The sequence below is a fragment of the Mesoplodon bidens genome (genome assembly GCF_964165515.1).
Source record: "Mesoplodon bidens genome assembly, chromosome: 15".
Lineage (NCBI taxonomy): Eukaryota > Metazoa > Chordata > Mammalia > Artiodactyla > Ziphiidae > Mesoplodon > Mesoplodon bidens.
This window is the reverse complement of record NC_138171.1, coordinates 56,914,026-56,932,339: the sequence shown is the minus strand read 5'-3', so window position 1 is coordinate 56,932,339 and position 18,314 is coordinate 56,914,026. Positions and strand designations below refer to the sequence as shown.

The 18,314-nt window shown below is 47.9% G+C and overlaps 2 protein-coding genes across 3 annotated transcripts in view; one reads left to right on the top strand and one right to left on the bottom strand.

The window, feature by feature from the left end:
- Window positions 1-18,314, top strand: part of SNX29 (sorting nexin 29) — a 555,171-nt gene that overhangs the window by 44,944 nt on the left and 491,913 nt on the right. For both annotated transcript variants that reach the window (XR_014017700.1, XM_081257848.1), the window contains exon 4: window positions 2-126. Coding sequence is in view for 1 of the 2 variants with exons in the window: in XM_081257848.1 (XP_081113974.1) it covers window positions 2-126 (125 nt within the window). In the remaining variant the exon portion in view is untranslated. The remainder of the gene's footprint in view (window position 1; window positions 127-18,314) is intronic.
- On the bottom strand, window positions 14,019-16,545 carry LOC308628473 (polyadenylate-binding protein 4-like). Its single transcript, XM_081255418.1, has 2 exons — window positions 14,751-16,545; window positions 14,019-14,615 (listed from the first exon to the last, which is right to left on the bottom strand). The coding sequence occupies exons 1-2, from the start codon at window positions 16,153-16,155 to the stop codon at window positions 14,173-14,175; spliced, it is 1,848 nt and encodes a 615-aa protein (XP_081111544.1). The 5' UTR covers window positions 16,156-16,545; the 3' UTR covers window positions 14,019-14,172.

The window sequence follows — 18,314 nt, the reverse complement described above, 5'->3', positions numbered from 1 at the left end:
GGGTAACCTGTCTGTGTGCCCAGTTTGAGGCCGTCTTGCAGCATGGCTTGAAGAGGAGTCGAGGATTAGCACTGACAGCAGCCGCGATCAAACAGGCAGCAGGCTTCTCCAGCAAAACCGAAACAGGTACTGCTCCACCTGATGCATCCCGGAGGATGTTCCTTTCTCTTGCTCTTTTAATTTTTGTTTATATTTTAATAGCGGGCAAGGCAGTCATCGTGCGGGACTGGTGGGGGCCAGTGGCTCGTGGTGGTGCAGAAATCTGTGGTAAGGATGTCTTACTTGCAGTCAGTTAGGGTGTTGTCTGGTTTCTTAATTTAAATGAAGTCAGCCTTTGTGCAGAATTCTCAGATCCGTGTGTTGTGGTCTCCGAGGGGCTTGGGGGACCTGCAGCTAAGGTGCTTATTTCACCAACATGGTGTGGCAATTGCTGTGAAACTAATAATCTGTTCTAACTTTATGCACAAGGATAGCACGGCATTTCATAATTAAATCTGTCTTCAATAACAGCAGCAGAAACCAGGCAGGTCTCTGAGCTTATAGTTCTGCTGCCATCCATTTTAAAATTGTCACAGCATTTCCCTTGTCCTGTGCTCCTGTGTCTGAATGACAGGGATAATGCTAATAATAATAATTCAACGCTCATGGGTACTTAGTGCAAGCCTGGCACTTTGTTAGTCTTTTATGTAAATTAACTCGCTCAGTTCACACAGTAGCCCTATGAGTGGTGGGGACCTTCATCTCTCTTCTCCACGGTACAGATGTGATTTGTTCGAAGCGGTTTGCTTTGGATCTGAACTTTGAAGTGTATCATGTCATGTAAACAACATCCTATGTTCCACCCCACTCGCGCATTTAAAAGAGCAGGTTCTTTCAGACCCTGCTTGTGGCTGCCGCCCTGAATTCCCAGATCCTTCTTGTTACTGTGATGTCAGTGTCACTGCTGAGTAAAATGTGTCACCTCTTGCTAGTTCACCTCCTTTCACAGCAAAAAATCAGTGCTCACCGTGTTTGGTAGAGGTGTTTGTGGAAATTCTCTGCCCGCTGAAGCGAGCCCTTTGCCTTTCCCTCTCATGTTGGCGTGTCTCCTTTCCCTTTTCTCTCACCCCTTCAGCAGATCTTTCATCCCTGTTCATCTCACCGGTTGCTCATTTTCAGAAATGAATGTGGGTCCTGTTGGGGTCAGGAGATGGCTGCAAGAGGGATTCCTGTCATCGTTGATTTTTCTTCTGTGTTTCCGGGTCCCTTCCTTAAAAAGTCAGGGACATAGGGGGCCAGTTCAGAGAAGAAGAGCTGGTGTCAAGGGCCTCAGTCCTCGTAGAAACCACAGCCAGCTGCCTTGGCCACCTCAGATGTCAGCCTCAGTCGTCTCGGTGGCATTTTATGTACAGGATGCTTCCCTGAGCCTCTGTGTGGGGATGCCGTAGGGCTGGTTGATGGCTGTTTGAGGACATGGCTTTTCCGAGAGTCCTCCTTGGCTTGCTGGGCCCTTGTGTTTCTTGTCGTTTCCTTCTTACCTGTCTGTAGGGCAGCTACCTCAGAGGAGCTGGTGTGGAATAGACCACCAGGCTCTGGGCAGCTCCTGGGCATGGCAGAGGCAGCCCTGGCTTTGGAGTCAGACTCAGAGGGTAAGTCTGGCATGACCCTGGGAAAATGCCCCTCTGTGCCTTCATTGTTTGCACCTGTAAAGGCAGAGCATCTGGTCTCCCCGCGAGGTTGTCAGGAGGCTTCAGTGAAACTCTCATGTGAAGCACCTGCTTCAGTTCATAGACCCGCCCCCCCACCAATAAATGTTTAACCAGTTACTCTCTTCTCCCCAACACCCTGTAAACTTTTAATCTCTTTCCCACCTCACCCCCTCCTGAGGCTCTGACCTTTTAACCATGAAGAATGGCTCTACCTCTACCTATGGTAGAGGCTCTACCTCTACCTATCCAGACTAAAATTCTTATCTTTTTGTTACTTGGCCCTGATAATCACAGAAGCACCTACACGTTTTCAAGACATGGCCAGCCTTCACCTTCTTGCTGTTTCCTTGCATCTTAGCATGATTTCTACACTTGCATCCTGAAGAGACTGATGAGCAGTCTCTGGCTTCGTTTTTGTCGAGGAGGGTGTGCTGGGCAGCCTCCTGGCCAATTAGAAGCAAAGGAAAGACCAAACTAGCTTAGCTCTGGAGTAGTTGCCAAGGGCTTGTGTCATCATTGTTGGCAGCGTTAATTAACCGCTCACGGGTGTAGGATGGTCCTTGGCTGATTAAGACCTCTTTCCTGCCCTTGAATGTTTGATTAAAAACCTCACGAGAGAGGGGGCAGGTGTTTCTTCAGCTGCTCAGAGTTGGAAAAGATCAGATCAATGACTTCTTCCGGTTGTTCTTAAAGCCATTGGAATGACCTTGCCAGGCAGAATGAATAAAACGAAGTCTGAAGAGAAGGATCCGACGGGAATGAGCGCTGCCCTGCTCCCTTGTCTCTGCCGGCCGCTGGGCTGGGCCCTCTATGTAGCTTAGTGATCGGACGGCAGGGTTGAAATCCCCACTCAGCGACTTGTCACACATGAGCTCTCTGGGACACCTCCTCTCTGAGCTTCTATTTCCTCGTGTGTAAACTAAGGGTAATGACGGGACCCGCCTCGCAGGGTTGTGGTGGGGGCTTGAGGCCTTGGTACTGGGCTGCCCGAGCTGGTGCGTGATGATAACATGCCAATAACATTCCAGCATAGGTGATGGTGTCTTTACTTTTCAGATGATGACACTGAGCCTCAAGTAAGTTAATACGTGGCCCAAGTTCCCATGGCTGGTAAATGGCAGAGCTGAGGATTCCAACTCAGGTCAGACTGATGTCAAGAAGTTCCTGGCCCTTCCCCGCTCCCCACCTCCTCTGGCCGCAGGCCTGATGCCCGTTATTGCTCCTCTGTAGACCACTCTAACTCAGTGAAGTGAATTGAACGTGACAGGAGAGAATGAGTAACGGTGAATTAACCCACAAGGCTGTTGCATTAGCTCTGTTTCTAGATGAAGAGAGAAAAGCTGAACTTCAGAGTAATGACTGAATAAAATGACATTGTTGAAAATCACAATACAGTAGATAATACTGAGAGTCTGCCAGGGGCATGACTGCATTTGGTTGTCTGCGGTTAGGGTGCCTGTAGGACTGAGTTTGGAAACTGGTGCCCTTGCACAGCGTATTAAAAAAACTTTTTTTTAAAGTTGCCAACATTTAAAAATTATGAGATTTTATGTGGAAATATCGATTTCTAGATTTTCTTAAACTTGAGGATCTGTGACTCTGGGCCTACATTTACTGTTGACTTTGTTTGGAGCCCAGCACCCCTGCCCTTTGTAGATGGGGCAAAAGTACTCCAGGTCACCACAGTCTCCACCCCTCCCTTTCGCCCCTGACACTTGAGATAGAATGTCGGTTGCCATTTATTGTTGTACCGTTGTTACTGTTCCCACTGTTCTAATTGGAAATTCAGCAGTTTTCAAGGGTAAACACCTCTCAAGTTGTAAGCCTTTGAAGCCAGTTTCTAGAGTGCTAAAACCGTTGTTTTTGTCAATTTTGTTCAGTTTTATAGTTGCTTTTTGGGGAGAGGATTTGTTAACCTTCTCACTGGCCTGTAGCCAAAAGTCCCTTAGTTTTTGTTTTTGTCTTGATCTTGAATACAGTCTTGTCTTCGCATGTACCTGGTATTTTTGACTGAATGCCAGATGTTGTGTATGAAGAATCGTAGAGATAATTTGAAGTTTGGAATGATTGTATCTTTTTTCAGAGAGGATTTACTGTTGCTTCTCAGACAGTTAGGGTAGAGGGAGATCAGTTTAATCCAGTCAAGGGATCAAGCCAGTTCACACCTGGCCTTTAGCATTTGTGATGCCTGATGTATTTCTAGGATGTAGTTCTTCGGGGTTTCCAGCTTATATCAGTTTCCTGGAGTTGCCATAGCAAATTTGCACACCCCGGGTGGCTTAAAACAACAGAGAGAAATTTACTTTTTCACAGTCTGGAGGCCAGGAGTCCAAAATCTAGGTGTCAGCAAGGTTGGTTCCTTCTGGAAGGCTCTGAGGGGAGGGTGTGTTCCTAGCTTCTGGTGCTTGTCAGCAGTCCCTGCCATTCCTTGGCTTGTAGCTTTATCACTCTAGTCTTGGCCCCTCTCTTCACATGGCCTTCTTTCCTCTGTGTCCATGTCTCTCTGTGTCCCCTCCTCTCCTTAGAAGGACACCAGTCATGTTAGATTAGGTCCAGTATGACCTCATCTCAATAAATTACACCTGCAAAGAGGCTTTCCCCAAATAAAGTCCCATTCTGGGGTTCCAGGTGGACACGAATTTTGGGGGCCACTATTCAGTTCAGTACACAGCTGAATCCCTGAGGTGTTTTCCAGCGCCCTTCCTCATCTGCAGGTCCCGAACTCTAACTTTGTCTTTTAAAGACCCTGTGGGAATTCTGAAAGCTCCACTTAACTTCTCATCAGAGAAGCTCTGTAGTTGGGAAAAGCCTTAGGGCAAAATAAGGCTCTATATACAGGAGTCATGTCTGTGGACTTCCCTTCTCTTTGGGATCTGAGTTCCTCCTGTCTTTCTTGCCTTTGCAGAGCTCCTAGTCCTTCAGTTTTGCTTTAATTAAAAAAAAAAAAAAAGGCTGGCATTTTCAGTTGCTGTTTTTTTCGTGGGGGAGTTGGTCTGGTTCAAGCTAATCTTCCACAGCCGACAGCGGTCCCTTGGAGTGATGCTTTCAGCTTGTGCCTTTTCCGGTGGCCAGATGTGCCCCCTCTGTGCGTGACCATCTTCTGTTACTTTTCTATAAATCAGATACCAGCTTTTCCTTCTGAGATCAACTGTAGCCTGGGAAAGGGAGTTTGCAGGTAGTTTTCCTTCAGTTTTGTGATGATTTTAATCAGTACCCACATACATCTCCCATTCCCTAGTTTGCTGTCTATTAGGTGGTTTTGTATTGTTTGTTTTTGATTTTAGCTTAGTATTCAGGTTTCTTTTTGTTTTTGACTTGGGAGGTTTTTACCCAAACATCCCTGACCTATGAAATGTTGGTGAAACATCATTCTAAGCAGTTACGCTGCCAGCTCAGCAGTTATGCCGTCTTGGCGGGCATGGGAAACAGTGTCCATCCCAAACTGCAGTCCCTTTGAATAGACCGTCCAGTTAGTTGAGTTACGCAGGACCCAGAGAAGTTTAGAATAAGGTAACCTGGTGTGTCTTCTTTAGAATTCAAACCCCAGAAGTGAGAGCCTACTGTGCCCGGTAGAGCCGTTTCCTCTGACTTTTGACAAGTGACTGGATTTATCTGCACAGACAGTTGATTTGCCGGTGGTGAGATGGGAGCCTGCATTTTCCGAGCCTGTCCTGCAGTTTGTTTAACCTTTCCATTCCAGTTATGCAAGGTAGCGTGAATCATTACAGCCAACACTGGTTATTCCCCACCCAGCAGTTCCGTCCCTTCTTTCTTGCTAATAGAACTCTGGTTTTGTTCTGATGTTGGGTGGCCACCCAACTTCAGGCCTGAGGCTAGCCACAGGAGGAGTAAATCTGGATCAGATCAGGCCAGCCATAATAATTTCCAGCCTGCCAGTAGTTGGTTTAGGAATAGACATGTGATGCAATTCTGACCAAAAGGAAAGGTCTGCTGAGGGACTTCTGAGAAAGCTTCTTGCTGTTTAAACAGAGACACAAAAAGGCTTATTTTATGGTCTTGGGTTGTTTTGTGAGACTGTGATGTTTGGAGCTATGGCAGTGATGTTGTGACTGTGAGGAGGGACCAAGTCTGAAGATGAAAGCCGGTACATTCAGGATGGCAGCTCAGAAAGATGGAAAGTACTTGGACCCTGATAATGTCACTGAGCTACTGAATTAACCAACTCTGGAACTGCCCTACCTCTGGACTTAATGTTATGTGAGATAATTAGTTCCCTAATGTTTTAAGGCATTTTGAGTTGGATTTCTTTTTACTCGCATCCAAAATCATCCTAACTTAAATAGAGAAAAGCAAGACAACTTAAAAACAAAAAGAGACCTATGCTCCAGAAATGGGAGGAACAATGTGATTAGCACATTCATCTTGGAAATGACACTTGGGTGTTTTCTGCTCTTTTCAGTGAACCACAGGTTTGGCTTTCTTAGTGTTTGCTAGTGACTCATACTGAGCAGCTCTTGTGACCCAGGGGATTCGTTAGACCCTTCGCGCCCATTGTTCCACTTTACTGCTAAAATGATTATGCATAGTGAATAACAGTGTTCCCATTTTACAGGTGAAGAAAATGAGGCTCAAAGAAATTAAATAATTTCCTTAATGTTCCAGAGCTAAAAAGTGGCAGAGCTGGGATTTCTACTCAGGCAGGCCTACATGATTGTGATTCTGAAGCTCCTACTTTTATTTATAATGGCATATTGTTTCCAGAAAGAGGGCTCTCTGAAAGATCACGACCCCCTTCCCCCATTTGAACTCGTGAGTAAATGAAGCAGCATTTTATTATTTATTTATTTTGGCTGTGCCGGGTCTTAGTTGCTTCATGTGGACTCTTAGTTGTGGCATGCGGACTTCTTAGTTGTGGCATGTGGGATCTTTAGTTGTGGCATGAAGACTCTTAGTTGCGACATGCATGCGGGATCTAGTTCCCCAACCAAGGATCGAACCCGGGCCCCCTGCATTGGGAGCACGGAGTCTTACCCACTGGACCACCAGGGAAGTCCAAGCCGCAAGTATTGAGTAAGTTAGGAGCACTCAGAGCAGAGCTCAGCAAACTATGTCCTACCACCTGTTTTGTAAATAAAGTTTTATTGGAACACAGCCACAAACATTCATCTACTTAGTGTCTAGGGCTGCTTTTAGGCAGAGTTGTGACTGAGACTGTCTGGCCTCCTGACTTTCTAGCTCCTAGCGTAGTGTCTAGAAGTATATGGGTTCTTCAGTAAAATTATGTTCAATAAATACCTTTTGGTTGGAAGGAAGACCATCATTCAATGTGCACAGTACTATAGTTCATGATTCCCGAGGTATCTTAAACCAGGATCGCTCCAGAGTACTTCCTTGTCCTGGTTCCTAGCCTGTGCCTTCTTGCTATGTCTTCACATGGTGGAAGGAGCCTCTTTTATCAGGGCACTAATCCCATTCATGAGGGCTCCACCCTCATCACCTAAGGGTCCACCCAAAGGCCCCATCTACTAATACCGTCATCTTTGGGGGTTAGATTTCCAAGAGATGAATTTTGAGGGGACACATTCCGATTATAGAAGTGGCATTTCAATGGCATAACCTTGGAGTTTGATGTTCTTGTTAATCACTAAAATATCATCATCAGGTTATGTGTCGGCAGTCTATTACAAGGTGATAGGCATGATTCGGAACATACCAGAGGCGCATTTATTATTGAGGTGCCTGTCTTGTAAAATTTAACTGTAAGTTTCCTCATCTGTTCAGCAGCCTTTTGGCACCTCTGACCTTGACACTTTGTCTCCCCCTCTCTTCTGTAATGCCACAACCTCTGGGCATACTTTCTACTTCTTTGCAGATCCTTCCTGGCATATCCCTTCTACATCCTCAAACATTAAATATTATTTATCCTCAGATTCTGTTGTTGACTCTTGTTTCTACACATACTGTCTGAATTCCTCGGTGAAAATTGCTATCTGTGTGTCGATTACTCTTAGTGATACCTCCGGCAGATCACTCCCGGTCTTTCTCTTGAGTGTCCCTATTTGGATGTACCACGGGCTTGTCAAGGTCTGCATGACTGAACTCTCACCCCTATCCCACCCCCATGTTTGCTCCTGTGTTCCTTGCTTAGTGAATGGCTCGGCCCTTTACCCAGGTCCCCTGACCAGCCTCGGGCTTCCTCCCAGCCTCCTCCTCCTCCTTCCCCTACAACCGCTCAAACTTCTATTTTTTTCTCCCTCTCTTTTAAAAATTGTCATAAAGTATACATAACATAAAAATGACCATTTTAACCATTTTTAAGTGTACAGTTCAAAGGCATAAAAGTACATTCACATTGTACAACCATCACACCATCCATCTCCAGAACCTTTTCATCTTCCCAAATAGAAACCCTGCCCCCATTAAATAATAACTCTCCATTCTCTCCTCCCACTAGCCCCTGGCAACCACCACTCTGCTTTATGTCTCTGTGAATTTGATTACTTTAGGTACTTCATATAAGTAGAATCATACAATATTTGTCCTTTTGTATTTGGCTTATTTCATTTAGCATAATGTCTTCAAGCTTCATGCATCCTTTTTAAGGTTGGATAATATTCCATTGTATGGATAGACCACCTTTGTTTATCCACTCATCTGTCGATGGACACCTGGGTTGCTTCCACTCATTGGCTGTCGTGAAAAGTGCGGCTATGAACATGGGTGTACAAATAACTGTTCGAGTCCCTGCTTTCAGTTCTTTTGGTTACATACTCAGAAGTGGAATTGCTGGATCATACAGTAATTCCATGTTTAATTCTTTGAAGAGCCACCATACTGTTTTCTGTACTGGGTGCCCATTTTATTTTATTTTTTATTTTTTAAAAAGTTATTTATTTTCTTTCTTTATTTTCGGCTGTGTTGGGTCATTGTTGCTGTGCGTGGGCTTTCTCCAGTTGCGGTGAGCGAGGGCTACTCTTCGTTGCTGTGTTCAGGCTTCTCATTGCGGTGGCTTCTCTTGTTGCCGAGCATGGGCTCTAGGCATGCAGGGTTCAGTCGTTGTGGCTCGCAGGCTCTAGAGCGCAGGCTCGGTAGTTGTGGCGCCCGGGCTTAGTTGCTCCGCAGCATGTGGGATCTTCCTGGACCAGGGCTTGAACCCGTGTCCCCTGCATCGGCAGGCGGATTCTTAACCACTGCGCCACCAAGGAAGCCCGGGGTGCTCCATTTTAAATTCCCACCAGCAGTGCACAAGGGTTCCAATTTCTCCACACCCGCACCAGCACTTGTAACGTTTTGTGTTTTTGATCATAGCTACTCAAATGGGTGTGAAGTGCTGTCTCATACTAGTTTCCATCTGTTGTCTCTTGAAGTTTCAGATTTCTCTCTAAAGTCATTCGTGAGCTCCTTAACAGTTCAGCTGGATGGTGCCCCTCGGATCGGTGACGACCCCCCCGCACCCCGCAATGGTCCTGAGTCCTCTTCTCACCAGACCTCTGTGTGGCACCACCGTTTTCTTGTCTGCCTCTCTCGGTGGTCAGGGACTGGGTCCATCCTTGCTCACATTTGTAGCTCCAGTGTATTGCAAGGAGCCTGCAACTACACTCAGAATAATGACTCTAGGACCCAGATGTCAGGTCATGTTGCTCGTTCTCCTGGGATGCCAAACCCCGCCCTCTTCCATCTGTACATCCTCACAGTTGAAAGCAGGTGGTATTAGTATTAATATAGCCCCAACTGTAAAATTAGAGAAACCTACTTCCTTGATCCTCAGGGGGGATTTTTGAAAGTGGTTGATTGCATTTAACTCAAATTGGAATTTATATTTTGCTTCACCGGGGCACCTTGGGTAACAGTTTCATTTCTGTAGAAAATTGATTGCAGAGGAAGCTGCATGTGCCGGGAGAACCCTAGGCCCGTCCTTTTGATCGTGAGGGGAAGTCCACTCCCTCACCCTGCCATCCCTATCACGTTTTCAGTTCCCCCTTTGTGTTTCTCTGTTGAATTCGAGAACTTGAAAATCAGCTAGTTCTGGTGAAAGAGAGTTGGGAGGATGTCTGCCAAAGGGGCAAAGAAGATGTCCAGGGTGGCAATAAAAATGTTCAGCAGCTGGTGGGGAAGTGCTGGTCTTAGGGAGGGAGCCAGGGCCAGAGCGCTGTCCCCCATGGGCGAGGTGTTAACCCGTGAGTCACTGGATTTGGGCAATGTCCATAGGGTCCTGGGAGGGTTCTTGACTGCTGGAGTGGCTGAGGGCTTGGGCCAGTGGCCATTTATTAAGGGGGATGAAACTGTCCCAGCATATTAGGATTTGTTGTAGCCAGAGTGATGCCTCTTGGCCGAAGGGGACCTCTGGCTGTTTCAGAGGTATTTAATCTTTTTTTTTTTTTTTTTTTAATGAATGAATGAATTTATTTTTGGCCGCGTTGGGTTTTTTTTGTTGTTGTTGCTGTGTGTGGGCTTTCTCTAGCTGCGGCGAGCAGGAGCTACTGTTTGTTCGGGGCAAGGGTTTCTCATTGCGGTGCCTTGTCTTTGTTGCAGAGCAGAGGCTCTAGGTGCGCGGGCTTCAGTAGTAGCTGTGGCTCACAGGCTCTAGAGCGCAGGCTCAGTAGTTGTGGCGCACGGGCTTAGTTGCTCCGCGGCATGTGGAATCTTCCCGGACCAGGGCTTGAACCCATGTCCCCTGCATTGGCAGGCGGATTCTTAACCATTGCGCCACCAGGGAAGTCCCAGGTATTTAATCTTGATGTCCTGTAAATGAAGACTCAGACCTGGCATCGGAGTTGTCAGTTTTGAGTTATTATCCAGGCTGTTGGTTCCATGGGTACTTTGCTTCGCTTCTGTCAGCATGAAAATGGCTCTTGCGCAGAGGATGGAGTACACCCCTAGAAGGAAACAGGGCACAGGTTTTAGAAGTGCTGGAGAAAGTTCCCACTTGTTCATAAAGGAGGTACCATAGGCCCTTGTGTCACGTGGGTAAAGGCCAGGTGTGCTCTGTTGAGGTGTTAGAGCTGGGAACTCAGCCTTCAGATGATCACAGGGGCCGAACAGCTGACAGAGATGAGTGAATCGGGCTGGTGAAGGGTGTCAGGGAGTAGTGGCACCTGAGAGTCACCTGGCCCCTGCAGAGCAGGCTGGGATGTGTAGTCAGTCTGCGGATTCGGGTGGAAGAGAGGATGGATTTGGATGAGCAGCTAGCGGTCTGCCACGGTGGAGCTTTTCCTCGTCTCTGTAGAGTGGTCAGACACCTCTTCATGGGGACATTTGAATAGAGACCTAAGGAAGCGAAGGAATTAGCCATCCTGTTATTGGGGGAAGGAATCCCAGGCAGTTCAACAGGGTCAAAAGCATGTAGCAGTCAGTCTCTCGTTTGCTCTCAAGTTGACCCCCTGCCCTTGCCTTGCAAACTCTATTTCCCGGGTCCCCTTGCCCATCATTTCAGTGGGAGGTGGTGATACGGTCAGCAGGTGAGAGGAAGAAGGGAGCTGGAATATTTCTTCCTCTCAGCCCTGCTTCAGGGGGCATCTCTAGCCATGGCTGTGCTTCCTTCATGGTCCTTGGAGGTCCCCCGTGGCTGCCGGTCAGGCCTTCCTCGTCCCCCCACTTTCCTCCTAGGTGCCTCTGCCACAGTCCAGCTGTTGCCCGCAACCCTGGTTACACCGCCTGGGAACACCTTTTGTTCCTCTGGCTTTAGGGATGGATTAGCTTTCTGACGTCCGTTATCTCTGGGTGTCCTCGTTATCTCCTGTTTGGCTTTCTGCCTCTTCCAAGAGCTCCGTAACAGATGTCCTGTTTGAAATTCCTTCAGTGGCCTAGCTGGTGTGGCTTCTGCTCTCGAGGCTGGGTGGGCCCTGAGGCAGAGCAGGCTTGGCTGGTTGGAGGAGCGGCCGGGAGACCAGTGAGGCTGTTGCCGGGTGAGCAGCAGGGAGAGTGGGCCGAGGTGAAGTGGAGAGGTAGTGGGGAGCCCAGTCACGTCCGGGCAGTAAGTGGTAATGTGTCCTCCTTTTCTTGCTTCATTTTTGTGATCTCCTTTCACCTCTACCAAGATAACTGGCACTTGTTCTGGTGAGTCAGTAGGGGTGTTTAAGTTTAAATCTACTGAAGTCTTCCAGAGCAATCCAGCATCTTAGATCATTGTGCATTTATTCATTCTTTAAAAAAAATTTTTTATTGGGGTATAGTTGATTTACAGTGTTGCTTTAGTTTCAGGTGTACAGCAAAAGGGATCTATATTCATTCTTTAAAAATGTATCACGTTCCGGGACTTCCCTGGTGGTCCAGTGGCTAAGACTCTGTGCTCCCAATGCAGGGGGCACAGGTTCAATCCCTAGTTGGGGAACTACATCCCACGTGCCACAACTAAAAGATCCTGCATGCTGCAACTAAACATCCTGCAAGCGGCAACGAAGATCCTGTGTGCCACAACTAAGACCCAATGCAGCTAAATAAATAAATATTTTAAAAAATGTATCAAGTTCTGAACTGTACACTTTAAAATAGTGAATTTTACTACAATTAAAAAAAAACTGGAAGTGGCTAAGTTACCTTTAACTGGCAAGTTTTCGTTTTTTTCTGAGTGAAGGGAGTTTAAAAACTAACTGAAAGGAAATTTAATAGCAGAGTTAATTTCAGTTGCAGCGAAATAAAGACAATTCCATCTTTACTAAAAAAAAGTATCAATGTAAAATGATACAGCTGCTGTGGAAAATAATTTGATGGTTTTTCAAAAAGTTAAACATAGAATTACCAAATGATCCAGCAATTCCACTCCTAGATGCATACCTAAAAAAATTGAAAGCAGAGACTCAGATACTTGCACACAAATATTCATAGCAGCATTATTCACAAGAGCCAGAAGGTAGAAACAACTCAAATGTCTATCAGCAGATGAATGGATAACAAAGTGTGGTATATACTATATATAATGGAATATTATTCAGCCATAGAGAGAAATGAAGTACTGCTACCTACTATAACATGGATGAACCTTAAAAACATGCTAAGTGAAATTAGCCAGTCACGAAAGTTCACGTGTTGTGTGATTCCACTTATACGTAGACTCTAGAATAGTCAAATTTGTAGAGGCAGAAAGTATGTGGAACAGAGATTGCCAGGGGGTGTGGGAGGGGAGGATGGGGGGGATTCGTGTTTAATGGGTATGAAGTTTCTGTTTGGGATGATGAAAAATTTCTGGAAATGGATAGTGGTGATAGTTGCACGACCTTGTGAATGTACTTCATGTCGCTGAATTATACACTGAAAAATGGTTAAAGTGGTAAATTTTATTATGTATGTTTTACTGCAATTGAAGAAAGCAAAAAAAAAAGGTCCCAATTTACATACTTCATACAAGTCTTAATTATGTGTTCTTCATGGTTAAAGCACAGCCCCTGTGTTCTAGTTCCAGGAGGCATCTTGTAGCTGGTTGGGCGATGGCCACGTGACAGAGCCACAGCCCCTCATTGGAAACTCTGCTTTGCCACTGCATTTGTGTCTTGTAGTCGGGCTCATGCAGATTGGGGTGTGACTGGGATTTGGGGGCACCTCTGCTCACCCAGGTCTCAGGCTGGAATATGGAAGCACTTGGTTTTGCCTTTTGTTCCTGGAATGGTTGATACGATGTATGGCTGATTCTGTTAGCTTACTGCCTAGAATCCTTTCCCCTTTTCTTCTTTGGCTTAACAGAACCCTGATTTTGCTTGCAGCTGTGGGATGTCCTTCTCTAGGTCATGGCTCATGAGTGATTTAGCCAGTCTTGACATGTTCTCCACTCCCTTGTGCTTTTCTGGGGTAACTTATCCTTGCCTGAAAAAAGGGAGTGATAGAGCTGGCTTTATCTTTTTTTTTTTTAATTGTTTATTTATTTTTGACTGCACTGCGGCATGCGGGATCTTAGTTCCCCGACCAGGGATCGAACCCGTGCCCCCTGCAGTGGAAGCGCAGAGTCCTAACCGCTGGACAACCATGGAATTCCCAAGAACTGACTTGTATCTTAACCTCTTTCTTCTGCTCCAGTTGTGAATGTGAGGCCCAGAGTGTTGACAGTCCTCTGAGACAGCAAGGGTAGAGGGTAGAGATTCTGCCCGTGACAGAGCCTTTGAACCAGCTGTCTACCTCCAGACTAAGTAATTAAGAAAAATAAGCCTTTGTTTACAAGGAGCCTAGCTCCTTGTAGTTGGGTTTTCTGTTTATTGTTGAGCAGTGTTTTTGTATGTGTGTTTATTTATTTATTTATTTTTTATTTTTATGGAGATTTTTTTCTTTATTGAGAAACTTAAGACTTGGGTACATCAAATAAAACCAGCTTCTGGGGGGGGAAAATCAAAACTCACAATATAAAAAAAAAAGTTAACACTGTTTGGGCCATATCAGAACCCAGAGAATATATTCTTTTAATTGATACAAAATGACCTATTAAATTTGCAATTTGTGGTTCTTGGTGTTGAGGTCCATAGGACAAGCTAGGACGTCTTCAAACCTTGAGCTGAATTCCATGAGGGTTTATTTGGCTTTTGAATCGGTGTGTCCTTGTCTAAGAGGTAGCAGCAGCAACAGCGCCCACCTTCTGGGCAGCTTCTTTCTTGGCATGATGAGCCTGCAGGACCGCCACAGCTTCATCCACTTTGGAGCGGAGAGACTCGGGGGACTCCAGCATGTGCAGCAGCTCCGAGTTGTCAATCTCCAGCAACATCCCCGTAATCTTCCCAGCCAGGTTTGAGTGCATCGTCTGGATGAGCGGGAACAAACGTTCACCCAGCATCTGTTTCTGTTCCTGTGGGGGTGCTGTGGCCAGCATGGAGGCGGTCAGCGGCTCCTGCCCCTGCACGTGGACCGCAGGCTGGGGTGCCTGCAGGGGCTGGATGGCGGGGTGAGGGCTGCGGACACTGGAGGCGTACTTGTAAGGTGCAACAGCCCGAGGAGCAGCGGCAGCAACAGCGGCACGAGGCGCTAGGCTCTGCACAGCTGTGGGAACACCTCCAGACTGGCAGCTGTCAGTCAGCCCTTGCTGGGCAGCACCAGCCCCACCAAAGTCCATAGCCAAGCGGTCCGGGCACTCAGACCCGACTCTCTGAGCGGTAGTAGGGAGGCCACGAGAGGCCGGAGCATTACCAGTTGGAGCCAGATGGCGAAGAGCTGGACGAGGCCCAGACTGGCGTATAGCACTTGGCATTCCTTGGAAGCCTTGAGGTCTCCCACCTTGCTGCCAGCGTGGATTAGGCCTCATCTGTGCTAACTGGTTAGGTGTGTAATATGGAGGTCTTCCCTGAGCCTGTGGAACTGCTGGCACAAAGTAGCCCCCAGCTGCAGGCTGGAACTGATTTAAGATGGCATTGGCGGGGAGCGCTCTCATCCCGGCCACCCGCTGCATATACTGGTTGGTCAGGTGAGCCTTTCTCTCTTCTTTTCTCTGGGCCAGGGCAACATACAGTGGCTTGGAGCCCACGATGCGTCTGTTCATCTCCGTGACTGCTTTGGTTGCCTCTTCAGGGGATGAGAAGCAGACAAAGCCAAACCCTTTGCTTCTCCCATCCTCCAGCATCACCTTAGCACTGGTGATTGATCCAAAAGGAGAAAACTCTTTCCTTAACTTCTCATCATCAATGGTGTCATCCAAGTTCTTAATGTAGAGGTTCACCCCCTGATACCGACTCATTCTCTCCTGTTTCAGCTGTTCAAATTTTCGCTTTAACTCGGCCTGCCGTTCCACTTTCTTCTGTGCACGGCCGACGAAAATGACTTTCCCACTGATTTCTTTTCCATTCATCTCCTCCACGGCCTTATTGGCATCCTCGTGTTTTTCGTAACTCACAAAGCCAAAGCCTTTGGATTTCCCACTGGGATCTCTCATCACCTTGACACTTAGAGTCTTACCAAACTGGCTGAATAGCTCTTTCAGACTCTCATCATCCATCTCTTCCCCGAAGTTTTTGATATAAACATTGGTAAATTCCTTAGCTTTGGCTCCAAGCTCAGCTTCCCGCTCTTTTCGAGACTTGAATCTGCCCACAAACACTTTGCGGTCATTGAGGAGCATGCCATTCATCTTCTCGATGGCCTTGTCGGCAGCCTCCTGGGTCTCGAAGTGGACAAAGGCATAACCCTTAGAGCCGTTCTCATCACACACCACCTTGCAGGACAGAATGTTTCCAAAAGCAGAAAAAGTATCATAAAGTGCCTTGCTATCTATAGATTTGTCCAGGTTCTTGATGAAGACATTTCCCACGCCAGATTTTCTCAAAGAGGGATCCCTCTGAGACCACATGATTCGGATTGGCTTTCCCTTAATCACATCAAAGTTCATGGTATCCAAGGCCCGCTCAGCGTCAGCCGGCTGCTGGAAGTTGACGTAGGCATAACCCAGGGAGCGGCGGGTGATCATGTCGCGGCAGACCCGGATGGACAGCACAGGCCCCACAGGACTGAACTTTTCGTACAGCATGGCCTCGGTGACGTCCGAGTGCAGGTCACCCACGTACAGGGAGGCCATGGGGTAGCTGCTGGCCGCAGCGTTCATCTCCCCAGCCCCCAGTACCCCGAGCCCCGCCAGGAGGACTTCTTAGGGGGGGCCACACAGGACAAAAGGGGCTCCGCTCCGAGCCGCGGCCCACAGGTGGCAGTGAAGCTCAGAGAAGCTGGAGTCGGCTCCGAGGGCCGGAGAGGAGTGCGGGGACGGCTCGGACGAGACTGCCCAACCACAGACAAAAGGCTCTCAAAAACAATATGGCCCTCCCTGGGAGTTTGTTAATTTTCAGCTGTCCTGGTCTGGAAGCTCCCAATTTCAAAAAATGAAAACAATGAAAACGGGGACTGTCCTCCAAATTACAAAAATTCTTCCCGAGGCAACCCAGTGGTGCCCACGGCGGCCTCCGGAACGTGCGTTTCTCTATAAACATAGGCCTCGGGCTCCCGGCGGTTTAAGATTACAGCAACCCGGGGAAGAGGGAAACCAAATATTTGTCGGTACCGACTCGGCAAGCCCCGCGCGGCCGGAGCGCGCAACCGCCTCCCACGCCGGGCCGGCGAAGGGCATCGCGGACGCGGGGGGCGAGGGCGGCGGGCGCGGGGCTGCCACGCGGCGCGGCCGAGCGGCGGGCTGAGGCGCGTGGATGCGGGCGCGCGAGTGGCTCACCACCGGACCGACGGACGGGGACCGACGAACGCCCAGGTGCGGCGGCGGCGGCGACGTCGGGCAGGCCGGAAGCGCGCAAAAGTGACTTCCCCGCAGGTTCTCCGAGGAGGATTCGCTTTTTTTTTTCTTTCTTTCTTTTTTAAAGATTTTAAAGCGTTTTCGGGTTTTTTTTTAAAATCTTTTTCTTTTTTTCCCTTCAGGCTGCTAGGCCCGAAAGCGGCGGAGGCTGCGGCGACCCGGGGCGGAGAGAGTGTGTTTATTTTTGAGGGATGCCATCACCCCTTGAATGTGTGCAGGCATTGCTCAGGGCCTGCCATGTTCTCGGTCCCCCAAATGATTGTCAGATGGTTGAACCTGCCCTAACTCCCTGCATTAGGCTTCTTCTGGTTGCAGGTGACAGCCACAGGGCACTTACTGACTGAAGTAACCAAGAAAACTAGGGGTTGAGCTGGATCCAGTGGAGTAGCATCCCCTACATCTGTCCCTTGGTCTCTCCCAGCTCCGCTTCTCTGTGGGTTGGCTTCTTTCCCAGGTGGGCCACTCTACCTGATAGGGGAAATGGACCCAGGAAGCGCCAGATTTACACGACAGTTATAGCTCCTACTTCTAGAACAGCAGTTGGCAAACTTCCTTAAGGGATCAGATAGTAAGTATTTTAGGTTTTGTGGGCCATAAGTTTCTGTAGCAACGTCCCAGCTTTGCCTTTGTAGCAGGAAAGCAGCCACAGATGACTTGTAAACAAATGGACGTGACTGTGTTCCAGTAAAACTTTATTTACAGGGCTTCCCTGGTGGCACAGTGGTTAAGTATCTGCCTGACAATGCAGGGGACACGGGTCCTAGCCCTGGTCCGGGAAGATCCCACGTGCCATGGAGCAACTAAGCCCGTGCGCCACAAAGACTGAGCCTGCGCTCTAGAGCCTGCGAGCCACAACTGCTGAGCCTGCGTGCCACACAGCTGGAGCCCGTGTGCCTAGAGCCCGTGCTCCACAATAAGAGAAGCCACTGCCATGAGAAGCCCCCGCTCGCCGCAACTAGAGAAAGGCCATGCAGCAACGAAGACCCAACACAGCCAAAAATAAATTTAAAAAAACACAAAAACTTTATTTACAAAAAGAGGGGTGGGGTTGCTGAATTTGGCCCTTGGGCCTTTGTTTGCTGACTTCAGTTCTGGAGGGAGACAAGGCTTCTCTTCTAGCATTTCAGGCAGAAGTTGTGGGGAGGGCCCCGTGGTCCAGGGTGAGGCCAGTGAAGCACTCACTTCAGCCACAGAATTTAAGGGAACACCAAAAGCTCAGCGATCAAGATAAATAATATTTTCATGCAATATTTTAAAAAAATCAAAATTAATACAGAAAAAAATCCATCACACAAAGGTCACGCAAAAGTTGCACAAAATATCAAACAGGACCAGGATGCGGGGGTGCTGAGTGAGGCAAGTTGAGGCGCCCGCCCTGCTGTGGCCAGGTGGTTGACCAGCTTGGGTTACCTGCCCACCCCTGTGGGAGGGAGAGTTTGGTAGTGCTAAAAGCAACTTCACAGGGA